Source organism: Ambystoma mexicanum, chromosome 11 (assembly GCF_040938575.1).
Source record: "Ambystoma mexicanum isolate Mex_15411 chromosome 11, UKY_AmexF1_1, whole genome shotgun sequence".
Taxonomy (NCBI): Eukaryota; Metazoa; Chordata; class Amphibia; order Caudata; family Ambystomatidae; genus Ambystoma; species Ambystoma mexicanum.
In genome coordinates, this window is record NC_090934.1 from 1,326,517,687 (window position 1) to 1,326,531,523 (window position 13,837).

Below are 13,837 nucleotides of genomic sequence, written 5' to 3' on the forward strand. Positions count from 1 at the left end.
ATAGTTAACGGTCTGAGATCATGGAAATGGTGGTTCAAACATCTGGAGAGTCACAGGTTGCAGACCTTTCAATGTACTACTGATGAGTATTTGAATCCTTAACCAAACCTCCCCATTTTTGTTGAATTTTAATACATTGCCATCTGTTGAATGGCTGTAATAATTGTCTATCCATAAATTACGTACTTTAACCAAACATTTGGAAATTAAAAAAGGGACAAGCAGCACATTAGCTCCTAAATGTTTGAAATGTATTGAAATATAAAAATAACATACATTTATATTGTTTTCTCACATTCAAGATAAGTTGCCTAGGAAACCGATTTTATAGAAGCTAATAAACACAAGATGTGTAAACAGTCTAGTTGTTATAGACCGAGAGTGGTGATCAGAGAATGTTATTTAGAAACTAGGATTGTATCGTAACATAACCATCCGTGCATTTTCTCATTCACTAACCAATATCAAAATTGCAAACAAAACTAGATGAAAAAGAAGAAAAAGACTGTTAATAGCGATAAACAAAAATGTTCGTTCATTTCAGGTGAAGGCAATAAATGCCATCCTCTTCCAAAAGCTCCTACTTTGAAAAATAGTCCAGTCCTCACCTTCTCCCCATGAAGTAGTTGAGTTGGTCTCACTGCTTTGATGGGCCAATTTACTCTCTAACCCCTGCTCACCATCTCTGTACTGTACATGCACTTTTACCAGCCTGATGCTGGAAGAAGTGTGTCCCCTATCAAGCAATACAACTTGTTTTAGCTATGCAAACAGTCACACTACACAATGGTAGAATATCCTCTTAGCCTACAAAAAGCAATTCAACACCTGCGTAAAAGCTTTTGGTAAATTAATCAGTGTGATGAACAATTTTATTACAGAGTTTCAATTGGAGTGTTTCTTACATGTGAATACATAAAGGTTTGTAGATAATCAGAAATATTAAACATAAATTGGTATAATATTTAAAGTGAACATATCTTTTTCTGTGCAAAAATAATTTGTGTTGTTCCTTACCATTAATGATTTGAATTGCGCTAATTGTACAGCTAAAGTATTTGCGCCTTTAAAAAACAAAAACAAATGCTTAACCTTTTTGATAAGCATTTTTCTCATTTAAGCAGTCCTTCATTTTGTGGCCAAAGTTAATCGAAATCAGAAATAGGAAGTGATATCGAAGAAGAAAAAGGAGTGCCCATTATACAGAAAAGATGTAAAGTAAAAGGTTACATATTTTGGATGGCCCAGTTAATCCAGCAGAGCGGACTGCATCCGATCTGACGGATTTGGACCATCTCCTACCTTCTGCGGTAAATGGCACGATAATTGTGTGTAGTCCCGGGTTCCCATGCAATTTACCACCCCAGGCAGGAAATGTACTTTGATTACCTCAGCATTTGTGTGGGGTGGAGATACATAATGCATGGTGTATTTCACGGCGTGCCTTGTCTTGTTCTATCAGAACTTCTCCAGAATAGCCTTGCGGTGGCTAAAGGTGCAAAAATCCTGTCCCTGCATGTTTAGCTATCTCAGGGCAATTTAACAGCCACATGAAAAGAAGGGACTAAGTTCTTTTAGTGGTGGATGTAGTAGCAGTAATGTAGATACAGCAGCAGCAGTCCTGCTTGCAGTAGTAGTGGATGATTATCAGCTATTTAAACATGTTGGATAAAAGTATGAGGAAATGCATCTATTTTCTTTGCCTCTCTGTAGTTATAATGACTCCTCTGATGGTGTGCCCTTTTTAAGAGATTGAAGCCAGTTCACAAAATGGAGGACAACCTCGGCAAGAGAACTGCTTACAGAAAGTATAAAATAAGATAGAGGGTGACTATATATATTTGGCTGTGAAATCAGCAGAAGACAAAATAGTAGTAATGAATAACATATTTTATTTTTGTAAAAACTGTCACTGGGTCAGGAATCTGACCCTGTTTAGAGAGGAACGGGGGTCCCTTCTCAACCTGGCGCTGGTGGCCTACCAAGGTGTTTGCCAGAGCCAGTCCTGGCTCAGAGGCAGGGTGAAGAAGTTGGGTGCGCCCAAGTGTCTGTCCCTTCTACATGTGCCTTGCTGAAATAGCAAAATTCCACTTTTGCTTGCCCCATAACTGCCAGGCAAAATGCCGGCCAGTGTTTTCTCTCTTGTCCCACAGGTCCGATAAGCCAAGAATTCAGCACAGCAGAGAATGGATCATGCATCTCAGAGACGAGGTGGGGAACAGAAATCTAGTTGAACATCACGCAACACAGACACTCATTCAACAAAGAATTCGAACTGTGAAATTGACTTTGTAGCAGAGGCGATTATGGGCTACTTTATAGTTTCTCATCTCTGTAATCCGGCCTCTGGGGTAGAGCAAGGCAGAGAATGTTCCGAGGCACCAGCTGAGGTGGAGGGCCAATATAAGGGGAAGTGGTAGAATAAAACAGGGCAAGAAGGTCAAGGTAGTGTGGGTTTTTCGGGTGAGGTCAAGGGAGGAGAAGACAGACTGAGCCACCAGGTGGAGGAAGGGCGGCCCAGTGGAGTGTGGAGGACAATTACAGAGAGAGACTATACAAGGTGAGGTATTGGTTGTTGAGAGAAATTGGTACATGGGTGTGAGAGTGCATGAATGAGGAGTGGAGAGAGCCACAGGTTAAGTGTGAGAAGAGGGGGAGTACATGTGAGTGAGTGAGAAAGGTGAATGACAGAGCAAAAATAGGGTCACTGTGAGAGAATGAGGGATGGAGTGGAAGGTAATGGGGGTAGTGGGATAGTCATAGAGAGTAGTGGATGGAAAGTGTTATACAGTGTAGTGGAAGGAAAGTGCATTAGAGAGTATGGACAGTAAAGTGGAAAGTAGTAGAGAGGAGAGTAGTGGAGAATAGAGGGGATGAAGAGTAGTAGAGAGGTGAATGGAGAGTAGTAGGAAGACAGAGAGGGAGTAGCAGTAGGCAGAAGAACATCAGAGGGACAGAGAGGAAGAGAGAGGGCAAGTGCTAGGAAGAAAAGTGGTATAACGAATAAAGTGAAAGGTGTATTAATCGAATTAGAGTGTGCATCAAACATACAGGTCAGGGCAGGATAATCATACTACATGAATGCTCAACAGGATGACAACAGCAAGCCAATCTGCTGAATCCTTACACAAATATACATCCCACACTACGGGATCACTTTGGTGACCAAGGATTGAAACAGGGTAGGGGCAGTTCCTTTTACTGAATTATAGGAGAGTCTACATTTTAATTTCTAATTTACATAGGTGAAAAGAATGATTGTTTGCTTATTGCAAGGATGCAGCGCATTAAACTCCCTGTCCTTTGAACAAAACCTGGAAAGGCATTGTTTCTGTTAATAAGAGTATTTCTTCTGAATTGCATTCAGCAGACAAGAAGCCTATCTATATTTATAAAAGTGAAAATATCTGGGTTGTGGCTGGGTTTGTGGCTTGGCGAAGCATTGCTCCTTATGCAATTCCACAACGCTTCACCAATTGGCACCAAATTTTGCATAGTTACTTGTTAGGACCCTCCGGACAATACTGGCTACATGGGATTTGGACACCCCACCCCTTTCCCCCGGATTTCAGCACCTTCATACATGAGACGGTTGCCTGAAATCAGCAACACATCAATGTGGTCATAGAAGGACGGGTCCTCGACCCTAGAATGCACGGTTTCGGGGAAATCTGCACTGCAATGCACTGCAATTAACTGCCTCACACCATGGCGAGGCAACAGTTAGGGAGAGAGCACAGAGGTCCCAGTATGCAGGCACACACCAACTCTCGCCTCTCCCCAACGTCTGCTCCCAACGTCTGCTCCGGGGTATGTCAGCGAGCCACACACGCCCATTCTCAGATCATCTTACTTCAGAGTGCAAAGCACATAAAGTAATAAGTGAATCGGAACAGCAACCTACAGAATCATTGATGTTCAAAAATTGATGATAGCGTTGGCATGTCTGTCCATAGAACCCATTCGGAGAACGGGTATTTTTTGCTAGTAATTAAATAAAATTGATCTAAAAGATGTTTGTTTAATGTACTGGCTGCTGCTCCCAATCCAGTTTACTACCAACCTCTGCCAGGCATATGCTTACTTATAGATTTACTGATGTAATAGAATTTCTTTTCATCATGGACACGAAATGAAGACACTTACGTTCCATGACTTTTGCTTACTTTCTTTGTGTTCCTTCCTCTTTCAGATCTTGATGTAACTGAGTAGAAATATCTTCGATTTTTTCTGTAAAAATAAAAGTAATGTTGGTTATTAGTGCCTTTGTGAAATGGCACTGTAGCCAAATATTTCTCACAAGAAGACACGCCGGCTGAATTCGGTTTAAAAAATAGCATATATTCAATTCACACTTGAGTAGTTCTGGGGCACAAATTTCTTCAGTGTCTAGGGATGGATTCAGTTGACTTCTTGACTCTGTTTTTAATGAAAAACAGCATGCAGTGGCTCGTGGAGTACAGTTTTGATCTTAACTAACTTACACAACACCAATTTGTACTGCTGACATAAGCAAGGAAAAGGAGAACCACAGACAAATGCCAAAAAGGCAAATTAAGTACAGATTGCTTAGTCGCCTCATGCTAACAGTTGTTTTTAGATGACCAGCTAATTAGATCACCCTTGCAGAGGGCATTGTAAAAGTCTGTAGTCAGTGGGAAATTAATGTCTACTTGGGATATAAAATATTAACCGGTTTTATCCAAATCCTCTGCTACGGACCATTCAGGATTTTGAATTAAGTATCAGTAAATAGTAAAATCCATCAATAAAGAGAATACTATTTGCATTACTCATATTACTTGCCTGAAAATCAAATTAAAATGTTGCTGCAATAGTTTGTGAAATGTAGGGATGTGTGCCACGCATACAGACACCCTTTTTTCCCTTATGAGACATTTATGAACAGGGAAGGGAAGCTCACTTGGGTTATGAGGGGGCATTCAGCGCTAACCTGTGAACTTCAGCGGGGCACCAGAGTACACATTGTAGTCAAATGTATGCAGATAACCAGAATGTGTAAGTGGACAATAACAATGTACCTCCACTTAACAGTGATTAGCGTGGAAGCAGGTGCTGCAATGTCTTTAATAACATATCTTTCATAGCCACTTACTCATGTATGGAAGACATTTAAACAGATCCAACTAACATCTTTAAAATCATCTAAAGGTTTATCTCATCAAGTGATCCTGTATCTCGATATGAGAGGACCAAAACGAACATGGAATACATTAATCACTGTAATCATATTTCTGATGCTTGTATCTACTTAGATCACATGCTATGCATAGGCCAACATCTAGTGGTAGCTGGTGAGTATTACATTTTTTGTTTTCGAAACTCGAAAAGGGATGTCGACAGGGCGTGCCAGTAATACTATCCCTAGTGTGACTTCGCCTGTATCCACGGTCTTTCACGCATTTAGGTCCCTCAGATTGTTTTGTTTCTGACATGAGGTAGCATGAAGTGTAGCGTGAGTACAGATGTAATAAAACAGATAAGAGTAGATAAAGCCAGAAAACCTCTCTGCACCTTCTACTCCACAGGGGAGGAAGGGTGGGCGCATGTGAATCTAAGCAGATACAAGCATCAGAAATACGATTCCGGTGAGTAACGTATCCCTTCTTAGGCCTGTGGTTCTGCTTAGATCACATGCTATGCATAGATTAGCGAGCAGTGTCTGGAGAAGGTGGTGGGTTGTGAGAAGGTACAGCGGCAAATAGATGTTTTAGGACTGCTTGTCCCACCTGTGAATCTGCTTTAGAATGTGTGTCAATGCAGTAATGCTGAGTAAAAATATGTATGGAACTCCATGTAGCTGCTTTGCAAATGGCAGCCAGCAGGACATTTGCAATAAAGGCCAAAGTAGCTCCTTACCCCTGGTAGAGTGAGCTCTTCCTATGAAATGCAGAGTTATGCTTGATTGGAAGTAGCAGAGCTTTATGCATTTCACTATCCATCTGGAGATGGCGTTTTTTGAAACGTGATCACCTTCCCTGCCAGGTGCTATAGAGACAAAGAGTTGGTCTGTTTTTCTTTGCGATTTTGTCTTGTTTACATAGTAAAGAACTGCCCTCCTTAAATCTAGTGTATGGAGGTTCTTCTCAGCTGAGTTTGAAGGATTTTGAAAGAAAGCGGGTAGTTCAATAGATTGGTTAACATGGAACTTGGATATGAACTTAGGTGAAACCTAGGGTATGTTCGTAGTACCAATTTGTCTTTGTGGATAACTAAGAAAGGATCTTGCACTGACAAAGCTTGTAGCTCAATGACTGTTACTATGGAGGTGATGGCCACCAGAAAAGCTGTTTTGTATGTTAGGTGTTTAAGGTTGGATTTGTGCATAGGCTCAAAGGTGGGGCTTATGAGCTTTGCTACCACACTGAGGTCTCAGCCTGGAGGTGGATTGGAAATGGGGGGGGGGTAAAGTCTCTTTACTCCCTCTATGAAAGCCTTAACACCAGGGACTTTCCACCAGGACACCTTGTTTTGTGAAGTGGTGTGCATGGATAGAGCTCCTACCTTGTAGGAAATAGCTGGATGGGTTAAATTGCACACATCTGTACCCACCCAGCAGTGTGTTCTCCAGGGGAGAAATAAATAATTGGACTGCCTGTCTTCAAGAGTCTGTATACCTGGACAGAGAAAGTAGAGAAATTATGAAGCCAAGAAATCGCGACTTGATGACCATTATGTCCCCAGGTGTACTGCATTATCTATTATGGGCGGAGTCTCCCAGGGACAGGGTCCTTGTGACAAGGGCAAGGTTTAACTGCATCCCCCTAAAGGCAGTGGTGGCAGCATGGGCTACGGTGGGAGTCGAGCGGGTGCAGATAGATTCTGGCCAATATGTAAAACATCTTAAGAGGACCTGGCACACATGATTTTGTTTTGCCCTGCATATGTAAAGGAAAGAAATCTGCTCATTCGAATTGGGTGCTGTGCAATACCGGCTTTCCTAACTTATTTTCTATGGGCAAGCTCACCCCAATTGGGCTGGTCGTTACTCTCGTTCTTAAAAATAGTACTGAGTCACAGGAAATGACTGCTCGATACATTGCCCTTACCAAAAACTTCCCTTTAATATATTGACTAATGAATTTATCTAGCTATTTTCTCTGCTCATTCGTTCCCCATGTGATGCCAAATATTATGTTTTTCTGGTGCAATATTTGTATGTTTTTTGGAATGGTTTTATGGATTCTTTTTATACAATTCTGAAAAAAACTTCATGATGATGAATACTAGGCTAGAGTCTAGTGAGTGAAGCATGTAGTGAAGAATGTGTGACAAGTACATTCAATAGGGTTTCCATTTTTGGACTTGCACCATATAACAAATCTTTTCCATTTGTTAAAGTAACAGTGTCTGGTGTTAGGTTTACGTGCCTTCTTAGGGATTTCCATACACGTTTGAGGTCATTTTAAATGACCAGAGATTGGGTTGCGCATCGCCAGTTTGAGCAGATACAGAAATCAAGGTTGTCTGCCCACATTGTAGCAACCAGGATTAATTTGTTTGTTCCTGGTGCATTTTGTGCACTATTCTGCTGACGAGTGGTGTCGGTGGAAAAGCATAGGCAAATTTCCTTGACCAGCTTATCCATAGGGCGTTCCCCTTGGATCTGGGTTGGGGAAACCTGGATGCGAAGTATGGGTATTGTGCGTTTTGGTTTGTGGAAAACAAGTCTAAAGGAGGGTAACCCCAGAGGGAAAAAATCTAATCTAAAATTCTTCCATTGAGCTGTCATTCGTGTTCTTTGGGTAGGGGATCTCTGTCTACAGAGTCTGCTAGAGAACAGAGTTCCCCTAGAACGTGTTAAGATACTAGTAACATGTTCCGATTGAGTGCCCACTTCCAAATCTTATGGGCTAGCCTGGAAAGATTTGGAGAGTGCATGCCTCCCTATTTGTTTATGTAACACATGGCATTGGTGCTGTCGGTGAGGACTTGCACTGTTTGTAAATATTTATTTGTACAGTGCTTATACACAAGTGAAGTGCTTCAAATTGCTTCAAGGCGGGAAGGGAGCAAGGGAATACAGTAGTCATTCTTAGGCCATCAGGTTTCCGAATAATCTTACAAAAAAGTAACCAGCGTACTAGGCCTGATGACATTTCTACTAGTGCAAGTGCATGGCCTGTTAGATGCACCTGAAAGGGTTGTAGGGCCTTGAGCACTGCTAGTAGCTCCAAAAGGTTGATGTGATTTTGGGCTGTGATCTGTGTCCACAGGCCATGCGCTGTGGGGTGAAGGTAATGGTGTCCCCATCCAGAGAGCAACGTATCTGTTGTAACTATCACTTGCACTGGAGGATTGTGGATGGGGTTTCCCTTTAACAGATTTTCCTTTGTCCACCAGCATAGTGCTTAAACTAGGGTTAGTGAAACAACCACTAGATTGTCCCACTGACTGATTGCCTGAGACCACTGTTTTGCTAACCACTCTTGCATTGGGCGCATGCGCTGCCGTGCGCATGGAACCAGGAAAATGCATGAAGCTAACATTCCGAGTAAGCACATCGCTTTACGTACAGTTATTTGACGACCGGCCAGATGCTGATGTAGCAGTATGTTTTGTATTCTTTCTTTTGAGGGACAAGACTAGCGCCTCTTCTGTCTTTATGATAGCTAAGAACTGTTTGGCTTGGAATGAGACTTGATTTTTTCTCATTAATTGAGAATCCCAATTGGAACAGAAGATTGATTGTCCTTTGGGTATTTGGCTTGCAAATTTGAGGGGATTCCCCTGTTATCAGCCAGTCATCCAGATGAACAAGTTATTTCTTACCTTGTAACGTTCTTTCGACGGGATGTTCCTCCGACGTAGTCCTTATCTTTGACGTATTCTTTATCTTTGATAATACGTTTCCAGCTTGCTGGCCTTGGAAATTTTTTCTGTAGAGGGTGCTGCGCGTCGAGGTCTGCCGAGTCGATGTCCCTCGATGGTCACCGTATCAGCGCCGACGTCACCATGCCCATAAATAGACACGCGCGGCGTCCGTTGCTCAGTTGCGTTTTGTAGCATAAGAAAAGTCATGCCTGAATTGGTTATTGACCTTGAAGGAGCGTAAACTGGAACCACAAGGGAAGTATTACTGCGGGGATGGATGGGAGGGGCGATAAGGAATACGTCGGAGGAACATCCCGTCGAAAGAACGTTACAAGGTAAGAAGTAACTTGTTCTTCGAAGGGATTGTGTCCTCCGACGTATTCCTTATCTTTGATAGACTCCCATAGCAGTGGCATGTAATTGGAGGTGGGAGTAAGAATGTTATGTATCCCTTTAGGGATGGACCAAATGTAATACGGCCTTGCCAAATCTGGTCTCTTGACTAGTGGAGGAATCCAGGTTGTAAAATTTTGTGAATGCATGTGCGGATGACCATGTGGCAGCCGCACATATGTCTCTGACCGGTACCCCTCTTTGGAGAGCCGAAGAGCCTGCGATACCCCTGGTTGAATGAGCCCTAAGATTTTGGGGTGGCTCTTTCCCTGCCAGTTTGTAACATTCCAGAATGGCCAAAATAATCCACCTGGAAATGGTTTGTTTTGTTATGGGTAGTCCCAACTTGTGACCTGAGTATTCTACAAACAGTTGGTCTGCTTGCCTGATCCTAGCCATTCTGATGATGTAAAAGCTGAGAGCTCGCCTTGGGTCCAGCCTATGTAGCCTTTCTTCCTCTTTCCCCGCATGGGGAGGAGGGTAGAACGAAGGTAAGGTAATTTTCTGAGTAATATGAAATTCAGAAACCACCTTTGGGAGGAAGTTAGGCTTCACCCGTAGGACAACTTTGTCCTTGTGGAAAATTGTATGTGGGGGTTTACAGGAGAGAGCTTGTAGCTCGCTCACCCTCCTAGCAGATGTTAGTGCTACCAATAGGACAGTTTTAAGCGTGAGAAATCTCAGCGAACAAGAGTGAAGTGGTTCAAATGGAGTGCCCATTAGAAAGTTTAAGACTAAATTTAAGTCCCATAAGGGAACCTGGAATGGTTTTTGAGGATAAACATTAGTTAATCCTTTGAGAAATTGTATCACTAGAGGTAGTTTGAAATACAATGGTTCCTCCGCAGTGCGCTTGAAGATAGAAAGCGCTGCGAGATAGCCTTTTACAGTGGTGCCAACTTGAAGGCCTGAGTTTGCCAAGTAGAGTAGAAACAATAACACCGTTGGTGTACCACATGAAAAAGGGTCGGTATTCTCTTCCCTACACCAGCTGCAAAATTTGTTCCAACGGCAGCGGTATAAAGACTTTGTTGCTGGCCTTCTGGCCGAAAGCAACACCTCCATGACATCATCAGAGAGATCCCAATCCTTGTACCTCACCCTTTCAGAAGCCAAGCGGGAAGGTTGAGGGTTCTGGTGTCTGGATGGATAACCTGACCTCCCTTCTGCGAAAGAAGATTCTCTTTGAGTGGAAGCCGGATTGGAGTGCAGATGGACATATCTAGAAGGTCCGGGTACCACGTTCTCTTGGCCCAGTCCGGGGCAATTAGGATAATGGTTTTCCGGAATCTTCTCAACCTCCTGATCATTTGAGGAATATCAGGGACTGGTGAGAACGCGTAAAGGAGTGGAAACTCCCAGTCCACTACGAACGCGTCTCCTAGAGCTCTTCTCGGGGGAAATTCCCTTCAACAGAACAGATTGCACTTCCTGTTGGTGCTTGTGGCGAACAGATTCACCCGAGGGGTTCCCCAAAGGGTGAAGATCTCTTGAAGGACTTCCTGAGCTAGCTCCCACTCGTGGGAGACAATGCTCTGCCCGCTCAGAGCGTCCACTGTCAAGTTCTTCTCTCCGGCTAGGTTGACTGCCGATAGAGAGATTCCTTCCCGAATTGCCCAAAACCAGAGCTGCATTGCCTCTCTTCACAGTGGCAGTGACCCTACGCCTCCGCTTATGTTGAGGTAGTGCATGGCCACCGTGTTGTCCGTCATTATCAGGACATTTCTCCCCTGTACTGATGGCAGGAAAGCTTTCAGCGCTAGTCTGATCGCTCTCAGCTCCAATAGGTTGATGTGTAGTCTGGACACCGATGGAGACCAACGACCGCTGATGGTTAAGTCATTGGCACGGGCTCCCCACCCCGTGAGTGAGTCGTCTGTGACTACTGTTATCTCCGGCCATGGTTGCCAAAACAGTTCTCCTTTCAAGATGTTCTCTGGATAGGCCCACCATTGCAGGTCGTCGGATACTTTGTCTGGAATCCGGAGGAGATCTGTCATTCTCCCTGAGAATTGCGACCACTGAGTTCTCAGTGCCCACTGAAGAGATCTCATTCTCAGGCGAGCCTCTGGCACAAGGAAGATGCAGGATGCCATGAGGCCTAGCAACCTCAAAAAGTCAAAAGCTGGGAGACGTTGGGCATTTTGAAACTTGTTGACCATCTGCAGAATATCTTGAGCCCTCACCTCTGGTGGCGAGGCTTTTCCCAGGGAAGTGTCCAGGGCCACTCCAATGAACTGGAGTCTCTGAGATGGTATCATCTGTGACTTCTTTAAATTGAGGGAGAAGCCCAGTTTGTGAAGGAAGTGGCAGACATAATCTAGGTGGGTCTAAGCTTGTTCCGAAGATACAGCCCTGATCAGCCAATCGTCTAGGTAGGGGTAGACGTGGATCCCTTCCCTCCTTAGACTCGCAGCCTCTACCGACATTAGCTTGGTGAAGACCCTCGGGGCTGAGGTCAGCCCAAATGGCAGACCTCGAAATTGATAATGAGAGTCGCCAATTGCGAACCTCAGGTATTTCCTGTGTTTGGGATGGATTGGCACATGGAAATAAGCATCCTGAAGGTCCAGAGATACCAGCCAGTCCTGGAGCTGGAGGGCCTGAAGGATCTGAGAGAGAGTTACTATCTTGAACTTGTCCTTCCTGAGGAATTTGTTCAATTCTCGTAAATCCAGGATGGGTCTCAGTCCTCCGTCCTTCTTTGGTATGAGAAAGTAGGGGGAGTACCAGCCCTTGTCCCTGTCCGCTACAGGTGCCGGTTCTATGGCACCTTTCTCTAGCAGGTCTATAAATTCCTGCAAGAGGAGCGGATCTGGAACTTTTAGAGAGCTGTTCCCCGGTGGATGACTCTGAGGGATTTGTAGAAAGGGTAGGCAGTAACCCTGGGAACTGTCTCCAATGCCCAAGCATCTTGACTTTATAGCCTGCCATTCCGTCAGATGGTGAGTTAACCTGCCCCCTACCGGTGTCTTGTGTGGAAAGACCTAAGAGTGGTTTGGGGGCGGCTGATGCAGATGCCGAGAGTAAAGAGGCACCTGCTGCTGCTGCAGCCTTAGTACCTTTGACCCGTCCACCTCAGGTGGTCTCCTTTGGCCTCTTTGAGCCGGCTGTCCTCTGCCTTTCCCGAATGCGGAATAATAGCGAAAGGACTTTCCTCTCCCAGAGGATCCTGAGGGGCGAAAAGGAGTTTGGCGGATAGCAGCTCCTAAAGATTTTGCTACTGCTTTAGATGTCTGCAACTTTTCCAGACTGTCATCAGCCTTTTTTCAGAATAATGAAGAGCCATCAAAGGGCATATTGAAAGGTCTGGCATGTACATCTGGAGCAAAGCCAGACTTTCGCAACCACGCATGCCTGCGGATTGTTGTACTTGCCGCCATGGCCCTGCTGATACTGTCAGCGGAATCGATGCCAGTTTGAAGTGACTCGCACATGGCATCCTTGCCATCTTTAATAATGTTAAGGAAGGCTTCCTTTTCCTCTCCTTCGGGTATGCAGTCAGCCGCTGATGAAGCACACTCCCACAGTGTGTGACTGAACCTGGCGAGCGTACAGGTGGCGTTGATGGACTTCAACGCCATACTACAAGCAGAGAAGACTTTCTTTGCCATAGAATCGTACCTCTTGTCATCTCTATCCTGTGGGACAGTAGGGTAAGCGGTCCTGCTGCTTGATGTAGTTGCCGCTTGGACCACCAGGCTCTCTGGAGTCGGGTGTTTCGATAAGTATTCAGGGTCAGCAGCAGCTACCCTATACTTGGCTGATAATCTTTTGTTGACAGCAGGGATAACTTCAGGAGTCTCCCAGTTAGATGCAATTTTTCTTTGTAAGGCTGTATGGAAGGGGACCACAGGATCCTCCTGTGGACCTTTGTCTAATATGTCTGTCAGGTCATCCTGTTGAAAAACAGGCGAAGGCGCAGACCAACCCATGAATTCAATAATTCTTGCCATCAGGGTTCTATAGGGTGGTTCGGCATGTTCCCCTCGGTCTGGCTTAACAAAATCCACTTCTGGGGAAGTGTCCAGCCCACTTTCCTCATGTAATGACTCCTGTAGGTCTTTCAACCTTCTTTCCTCAGAGGTGAAATCCTCTGAAACAGGTAGTGTGGTCCTCTGCAACTCGAAGGTTTCCTGGTCAGAATCTTCCCCTTCTTCATAAATTGAAGATAATCCAAGGTACTCTGACCTCTGAAATGGTATAAAACCCATTTCTAAGGCAGAAGGAGCCAAATTTGTCATTATTGGGCGAGAAAACGTCGATGTCGTCGACGCCGATGTGACAGGCTTCGAAAGCGCCGAAAACGGCGTTGAGAAAACCGGAATAGGCCTCGAAGAACTCGAGAGGATCGGGATCCTACTAGAGGACATCGACGATGGTCTCGGCGTCGTGCCGGAGGCTCTTGGAATCACCGTTGGCTGTGGAGTAGCCGTGGTCTTCTCTTTCATTGGCGTCGATGTCGGCGTCGATGATGGCGTTGAGTCGATCGACCGATGCATCGAAGAACTCTTCGACAACGGCGTCGATGGCGCCGATCCATGCGTCGAAGGGATCTTCGACGACGGCGTCGAAGACGGTGCCTTCTTACCCGATGGCCCGTGGCGCT

The 13,837-nt window shown here is 44.7% G+C and overlaps 1 protein-coding gene and 1 long non-coding RNA gene across 5 annotated transcripts in view; one reads left to right on the plus strand and one right to left on the minus strand.

The window, feature by feature from the left end:
* The window catches only part of LOC138504385 (uncharacterized), a 597,102-nt gene that overhangs the window by 552,397 nt on the left and 30,868 nt on the right, over positions 1-13,837 (plus strand). The gene's annotated exons all lie outside the window — the stretch shown is intronic.
* MYO5C (myosin VC) overlaps positions 1-13,837 on the minus strand; it is a 1,282,854-nt gene that overhangs the window by 219,744 nt on the left and 1,049,273 nt on the right. For all 3 annotated transcript variants that reach the window (XM_069624842.1, XM_069624843.1, XM_069624844.1), the window contains one exon: positions 4,167-4,230. In XM_069624842.1, the coding sequence (XP_069480943.1) occupies positions 4,167-4,230 (64 nt within the window). The remainder of the gene's footprint in view (positions 1-4,166; positions 4,231-13,837) is intronic.